The 8278-nt window shown below is 33.9% G+C and overlaps 1 protein-coding gene across 1 annotated transcript; it reads right to left on the reverse strand.

Annotated features, from left to right (window-relative positions):
- Positions 1 to 3420: 3420 nt before the first annotated feature.
- Positions 3421 to 6758, reverse strand: LOC131033404 (alcohol acyltransferase 9). Its single transcript, XM_057964640.2, has 3 exons — positions 5855 to 6758; positions 4410 to 4743; positions 3421 to 4238 (listed from the first exon to the last, which is right to left on the reverse strand). The coding sequence occupies exons 1-3, from the start codon at positions 6293 to 6295 to the stop codon at positions 3679 to 3681; spliced, it is 1335 nt and encodes a 444-aa protein (XP_057820623.2). The 5' UTR covers positions 6296 to 6758; the 3' UTR covers positions 3421 to 3678.
- Positions 6759 to 8278: the final 1520 nt, after the last annotated feature.

Here is an 8278-nt window from a genome sequence, read left to right on the forward strand (position 1 = left end):
AAGGATTATTATCACTGGCCAGATGTGTAAGATCTAGAGAATATATATATGTAGTTGATAAATATCTTACATTCTCAACATGGTCATCATAATCAAAATTGTGTTCTATATTAGCCAAATCCTCAACATAACCATCTTCATTCTCGTTCAAAGCTATTATGGGATTCAATCTAGGACTTACTAGTAGTTGACGAGGATTGTAAGACCCTAGCATACACACCCTAGACAAAACCCTAAAAGGAAATATCAAGGCAATATTGATATCCAATTTTAACAATTAGAGAACTCATATTTGAAAAAACAAAAAATCAAACTCATAAGGCCAAACTTTAGGAGGTGTAAGATCAAATTCATTCACCAAATGAAAAGAAATAAAAATTATTTCTTTCAATTATTGAGGGTAAATAAATGCAAATATTTGAGCAATCACAATCAAATTACCTTAAATAGTATAGTTGAGTCTTTAAACAATACACTCACACTTTTAAATAGACAAGAAGGATTAGGGTATGTAGCTTTGGATGTGATAAGAGGAAACTTGGTCATGACTCATTCTTTGTGATCTAATATTGGTTTCCATTATTGAACCTCAATTTGTGAATCTCATATAGATTAATAAATAACCCACGTGTACTCTACTTTAGTTCAATCTCACATCGTAATCCTCACACTTGCATTTTGACAATTGACTTATAATTTTTAACTTTTGTTGCAATCGTGATCTTTACACTTTCGATATACAACAAATATTATGCCTCTACTATTTGAAAATGGTGGTGGTCATAAACACTAGTAGAACTTATTGTGTTAGGAGAGGAAGGCAACATACCTTTTGTCTTAGTCAAGGACTTCCATTGATTTAATGATTTGAATAAGTTGGAAGGTGTGCCAAACAAAAATGCAACTACCTATGTTGTCCTTTAATCTTAGATGTTGATGCAATGCTCTCTAAGTGATAATGTAACACTTAAAGAAAGATAGGAAATCCTAAATTGAGACTTTATTCTTTTATAAACCAACCTAACACTATAATTTGAATATTATGTACTCAAGACAACATGTAAGTACTAATTGAAAATAAGACATCGAATTGAAAGTAAATTGACTTAGACCCATATTTAAATGTCAAATATATGTAAACCTAGTATGAAAATATATGAACTTTTCTCTTCCAACCTACCCAAAAAGTGATCAACCTTAAAAGAATCATACACCTTTCCGTACTATAATGGATGATCTTGGCAAAGTCTTTACAATCTGCTGGTTATCATTAGGATTCCATGAAATGGAACTTTTTTCAAGGACACCATGTTCTCCCACACTAAAATTTTATTTGCAGACATCTCTGCAAATATCTTTATTTTCTTGAATGGGTCCCATGCGCAGAGCAAAGAACATTCTGAGCACACGTTATGGGCTCCGATGGGTCGAAGCGTAATAATGTCCGTTTGAAAATTCTGTCTTTCGGCGTGCCAGAACAATAACATCTTCACAGTACGAAGAACAAAATCCATCCAAGATCTTGACTGCAAAAAGAGATAAGAAAGAATCAGAATATGTTGGGAGATAGATAGACCAACAGGACATTCTCTCACAGAAGATTGTTTGATTTTATGGATGTTATTAAAATATAATTTAGTCATTTGTTTTGATAATTGAAAGTTCTCATAAAAATTAGATTTATATAAAGTTTTGTTCGTATATAGTTTGGATAAATGTGAGATGAGTCTGGTGATGTTGCCTTTTTTAATTGACTTAAAGAGTGAAAGTTGTCACAAGAATTAAACTTCTATAAAGTTTTGTGGATAGATAGTTGAAATAAGTCTGGGATAAGTCCGGTGATGTTTCCTTCTTTAATTGGTTCAACAAGTGAAAGTTATTATAAAATTTTGTTCATATTTCGGTGATGTTTCCTTCTTTAAATGGTCCAACGAGTGAAAGTTATCAAAAGTATTAGATTTTTATATGATTTTGTTGATAGATAGATGGGATAAGCCTGATGATGTTTTTCTTTAATTGGTTTAGTGTTTTTTTGGGATCGTTAATTCACAAGGTTGGTGGAGTTTCTCTCATTAGTTTTGTTAAAATTCTTTGATTTTATAGACTGAGTTTGTCTTTGGGTGTGTTCTTGTAAGGTTGGTGGTGTTTTTCTCTTTGGTCAATCTAGTTTCTTTGATTAGATTCTTCAATTTACAAATGATTGTGTTGGTCTTGGTTAGATGGGTTTGGATTCCTTGATTGGGGTCACTAGTTTACAAGGCCTATAGTGTTTTTCTCTTTTGTCTACTTGGATACTTTGATTAGAATCCTTAATTTACAATGTCGATGTGTTGGTCTTGCTTAGATGGGTTTGGGTTTCTGGATTGGGATCATTGGTTTACAAGGTCAATTGTATTTTTCTCTTTGGCCAACTTGGGTTCTTTGATTAGAATCCTCAATTTACAACACTGATGGTGTTGGTTTTTGTTAGATGTGTTTGGGTTCCTTGATTGAGATAACTAGTATACAAGGTCGAGGGTATTTTTCTATTTGGTTGATTTGGGTTTTTTATTAGAATTGTCAATTACAACCTAATGGTGTTGATCTTGGTTACATGGGTTTGGGTTCCTTGATTGGGATCACTAATTTACAAGTCCAGTGGTATTTTTTTCTTAGGTTGATTTGGGTTCTTTGATTATAATCCTCAATTTACAATGCTAATGGTTTCGGTCTTGGCTAGATGGGTTTGAATTCCTTGATTGAGATCACTAGTTTATAAGGTCAATGGTGTTGACATCGAACAAGTCTAGGTTCTTTGGTTATACTGGTTTGAGTTCCTCGATTGGGATCTCTAATTTACAAGGCCAATGGTATATTTTTCTTTGGTTGATTTGGGTTCTTTTGAGTTCCTTGATTAGGATCACTAGTTATACGGGTTTGGGTTCCTCGATTGGGATCTCTAATTTACAAGGCCAATGGTATTTTTTTCTTTAGTTGATTTGGGTTCTTTTGAGTTCCTTGATTAGGATCACTAGTTAACAAGACCAATGGTATTTTTTTGCTTTGGTTGATTTGGGTTCTTTAATTATAGTCCTCAATGTACAGTGCTAATGGTGTCGGTCTTGGTTAGATGGGTTTGGGTCCTTGATTGAGATCACTAGTTTATAAGATCGATGGTATTGACATAAAACAAGTTTGGATTATTTGATTGGGATCACACATTCATAAGACCATTGACCTTAGTTAAGTAGATTTGAATTCCTTAATAAAAATAATTAATTCAAAAGACTCATATGTAGTGATGTTGACCTCAATTATCCTTTTTATTTTTAAAAAAAATCATTGCTATATGATTCATCATCTAAATTATATACTTAAGAGCATTACTTTATATCACATTTTGTTACCATCATGAGCAAAATTATAGACAAGACCATCAAGTTAAAGGACAAATTGTGCAATCCATCATAAGGAAGGTCAAAATACTTTACATGCATCCAATATTACTTGTAGGTTTGCCCTAAGTACATCAAGGAAATTCCGAGGTAAAATCTGCAACAGTGACAGCCTTTAAAGATTTTCGATGATTCATCATCGAGATATTTCGCTGACAAGATTACGGCAATGATGTGTGATCCATCACCAGTACAGGTCAAGATTTTGACATCCATCCAAAATCATTTGTGGGGCTTGAGCAGATCAAGGAGATTTGGGGGCAAAATCTGAAATGCTCCGCATGTAAAACGCGTACCTATGAAGAACAGACTCGGGCAGGGAGAGCAGAACATCTAGGGCAGCATTCGGCGCAGAGGAAGAAGGCAGCAAAAGGCAATAAATGTCACTGGCAAGGGGCCCAGCATGAAGGGGCTTCCCCCACCCAAAATCCACTTCCATTAGCTCCATTCTCGACCACTGTGAAATCACCAAACTCGCCACCATATCAGGCCGGACACTTTTATCAGCCAAATAGTCAATCACGGAGCGTACATAATCATCCGAAAGTCTGGCCTTGGCCTTCTGCAAAAGCTGTACGGCGTAGGAGAGAGGGCGCTCTGTGAGCTCATCTACAGTGCTCTCTGCACAGGCAAGCACAAAGGCGTTTCCATAGAAGCCCGCAGGAAGCTGTGGTTGGAGCTTGTGCCTCACATTGGCGCTGAAGAGCAGCTTGATGCTCTGCCCACCAGGTAGCCCCATGGCCCTAATCCAACACCTCCAGATGTGGCTGGAGATGGCTTCAAAGGATGTGCAAGTGGTACCATCTATTTCAATGGTCAATTAGTTTAATGGTTAGTGAATGTTAATACTTAAAAAATAATAAATAGTTATAATCAATGTTAAATTTCTGAATATCACTCTAATTTAGAAATTTAACATTTGTGAAAATATGATATCATTAATAAATAATTCTATTTTTATTGATCAAAATTTACCTTTGTCATTACAAACGGTTCTTTTAAGAGCAGAGAGCTGATCTCCGGTGAAACGGAGGGAAGTGCGGACTAAGGTATCGCTGCTCAACCTGCTCTTCAAGTTGCATAGGTCAGGGACAGGTCTGAATTCAGGGTGTGAATATTGGATTTGAAGTGGATTTCTAGGCCTTAGTAGCTCTCGCCCCCAGTATGGCAAGGGAAATGGGTCCATATCTGTTGCCTTTCGAGCAATTTGTGCCCATGTATGGACAAATTGTGAGCTTCCCAAGCCATCACACAAGCAATGGCTTATTGCTACACACACCACCACTCCACCACCCTTTAGTTCTGTGACCTACACAACAACATTGAACACATTATTGATTTTAATTATCTACCATGGTTAGACAACATTGAACACATGATTGTCTCTACAATGGTCTCACAACATTGAACACATGATTGCATCTAATCATCTACAATGGTCACACAAACACATTATTGCCTCCAATTATCTATAATGCACTTGAACTTTTTACTTCTGATTTTAGAAATAATAACTGTGTGCATGTTCTAAACATCAATATTTTATATCACATTTTATGATTTGTTTTAGTTAAGTTAAACATAAGTTTTTTTGTTTTTTCATGTCAATAGTATATAAAAAAAAAAAATCATTGTTTTGAATCATAATAGATATATTATTAATAGAAGACAATATTCTGATAGATCATGAATTATGATCTAAAATTTTTATCACGTTTTATAATCTGTCATCAACATAAAAATATGTTCTTATGAATCATGAAATATGATCTAAATAGTTGCATCACACTTTAAAACCCAAGAATAACATAAGAAGATTATTTGGGGATCATACTGATCAAAGCCATTGGATCACTCTTTAATTTGTATCAACATAACAAAGTATTTTCATGGTTCATGTTTTATTTTGAAACATTGAATCACCTTTTTCTAATCTATCAACATGACAAAGTTTTGTTCTAAGAAAACATTTGCGAGTTCTAAAAAGTGATAGGAAATGCTGAATCACACTCCATAATCTATCATAAGAAATATTAGAATAGATTATGGAATAATATGATTTAAAACATCAAATTCACTTTATAATTGTTACCAACATGAGAAACTGTAATAATAGATTATGAAATATAATCTGATATGTTGAATCACATTGAATAATCTGTCAATGTAAACAAATATTCTTTAAACCACAAAATATAATCTAAAATGTTGAATCACACTTCAGAATTTACACTCTAAAACGACTATGCAAAAAAATCTAGCATTCATAATCTTATGATAGAAAATCATTCTAATTAATATATCATAGAACCTAATCTAAAACATTATATCACACTCTACAATCCATCAAAAGAATTTATAAAAAATACAAACAAATCACAAACTGTACTCTTTTTACTTCTGTGAGGCAACAAGTTTACCTGAACTACAAGCGGTGGAATGTCCACAAAACTGTCAGCCTGCACCTTGTGTAAGAGTTTCCTCCATGACTTGCAAGGCTTGGGGAGACGCTGGAATTCTTGGAGAGTCAAGTCAGAATGAGCCTGCACGAACAGAGCTCCTTCACCATTGCAAACAACCTCTAATTTATCCGGCTCTTTCTCGCTTCTCCTCAGCCTTCCAGCCAATGGATAATAATAGACAAGAACTCTGCCCAGAGCAGTCTTTATACGTTCGCCTGCATCTCCATCATTCTCCTTGTCATTATCTTTTCTGTGGTACAAAAACAAATATTTGATGGAAAACCTAAGGAACAGCTGGTCATCCAGATTAGAGAGATAAAGGCATTCGAAGGGAGTGGGCAGAGATGGAGGCACCAGAACTGGTGCCTGCGTCCTAGTTTGCAAATCTGGAAGAAGCATTGTTGTGTGCTTCTGATGAAAAGATGAAAATGAGATGGGATTGGACTCAAACAGGCAGAGAGAGGAGAGGAAGAATTTAAAGGAGTAGAGGATGAGGTCGGTAAGATAATGAAAGAGTACCCAAGTGGGCTTCCACACTAACAATAAAATTTGAGGGTAAGATTCTCCACCATGACCCAATGCCCACCAAGATTATGGTATTAAGCTGTTACTCTTCACCAGATTTTTATCCTGACTTCCCCTTATTCTCTCTGCTCTATTTGGGGATTTTGGCGGTTGCCCGTACCAAATCAATCTTAAGTGCTATAGTTGAGTGCCAATCTGTGGTGGCAGCTTTTAGAGCTTTATAAAAGGACACTGCTGCAGTGATGGGGTATGATTAAGGATCAGACATTTGGAGGTTTTTTTGAGTTTCTAGACTGGTAAAATGTCAAGGTTTGAATCCTCGACCCATTGTTTTGAAGAAGGAAAGTTTTACTTAAATAATTAAATCTTAAATTTCTGTTTGATTGTTGAATTTATGATAGGTAAGAATATATTCTGTTATATTTAAATATGAAAGGATTGGTCTAATAATTCAATTGTCAAAAGGTTTTAAATCTTATTCTCTTATAAAAGTGGGTAATACATGTTCTATTTTTCTTTTCTATTTATGTAATATGGAGAATCGGCAATCCAGCAATAGTTCCATATTAATTTTGGAGTGGGGGAGTTACTAAAAATTTTGGGATTGCTATCTGAACTATCCCATACTCAGCACAGCTGGTAAATTGGGTTTCTAACTTACAATTGCTTACCATATTTTTCAACTGCTCAACCATCTGGCCAACACACTTCAGAACAATAATTATTCTATTTTTTGTTAAAATAAAAAAATTAAATTTAACTTTTATATTTAAAGATAATCTCACCTAATCCATTCTTCATCTCATTCACCTTCCAAAATACTAAATAATTAACTTTTAAAATACAAAAAACTTATCTTTTAACTATTGAACAAAAAACATGACATAATTTTGATAACAGATTAAAAAGATTTCTTAATAATTTGTTCAACAGTTTCCAAAAATTTCCTTGATAAATAAGATTAAACCTGATATTTTTTAATCTTAAATATTAGGTTTGAAGTAGACTGTACTGATCTTTCATTCTATTTTTGTTAGTGGAATGTCTACCCCACACATATCTTATATTTGCAAACTGTACCTACCTTAGATCAATCCTAAAATTACTTTTTAAATGAAGTTCTCAATAAAATCTACAAATCTTAAAAAGTTGAACTCTTATTAAACACTCTAATTTGAAATTTTAGATAAGAACACACATTAACAAATAATTGATTCCAGATTCTTTTCTCTAAAATATTAACTAAGAACTGGGCTCCACACTGTAACTAATTCCAATTTTATTCTGAAAATCCACAAATTCCAGCCAGTCCCATCACTAATCAATCATGATTGATGGCTAGTGCACACTGACCTAGCACCTCTGCATAAAAGCATCATCTTTTCTCAATGCGTGGGATCAAAATGGTGCGCTGTCTAGCTATTATATTTCTAAATTCATGCGGATGGAAGGGGTGAATCAGTGGTCACATAGAAGCATAAAGAGATTCAGCACTGATATTCCTTTCTTTTCACACTTATATTCTCTCCATCCACTAACACAACCGTTTTGGCCTGATGCCCAACACCATTCCCCTGTTATTCTTTCTTTTTATTTTTATGGAGGATTTTATATGTTTATAAGTTTATTTTGTTTTCCAATATGCCATCATAAGTTTACAAATTCATTTTCGATACTTTTTTTCGACAAATTCATTTTGTTTTTCCATAAAAGATAATGAGTTTGTGCTGATATTTTTCTAACTCTAACTAGAATAAAAACTGAAAAATATTCATTTCACAAATCTATTTTACTATTCACTAAAAAATTATAAGTTTATGTTGATACTTCTTTCACAAGTCGATTTTGCTTTCTAAT

Source organism: Cryptomeria japonica, chromosome 7 (assembly GCF_030272615.1).
Source record: "Cryptomeria japonica chromosome 7, Sugi_1.0, whole genome shotgun sequence".
NCBI lineage: Eukaryota > Viridiplantae > Streptophyta > Pinopsida > Cupressales > Cupressaceae > Cryptomeria > Cryptomeria japonica.

Coding starts and splice junctions, on each gene's coding strand:
- LOC131033404 (XM_057964640.2), bottom strand. CDS start 6,295: ATGCTTCTTCCAGATTTGCAAACTAGGACGCAGGCACCAGTTCTGGTG. Junction 4,744..5,854: donor TTCCACCGCTTGTAGTTCAG/GTAAACTTGTTG, acceptor GTTGTTGTGTAG/GTCACAGAACTAAAGGGTGG. Junction 4,239..4,409: donor AACCGTTTGTAATGACAAAG/GTAAATTTTGAT, acceptor CCATTGAAATAG/ATGGTACCACTTGCACATCC.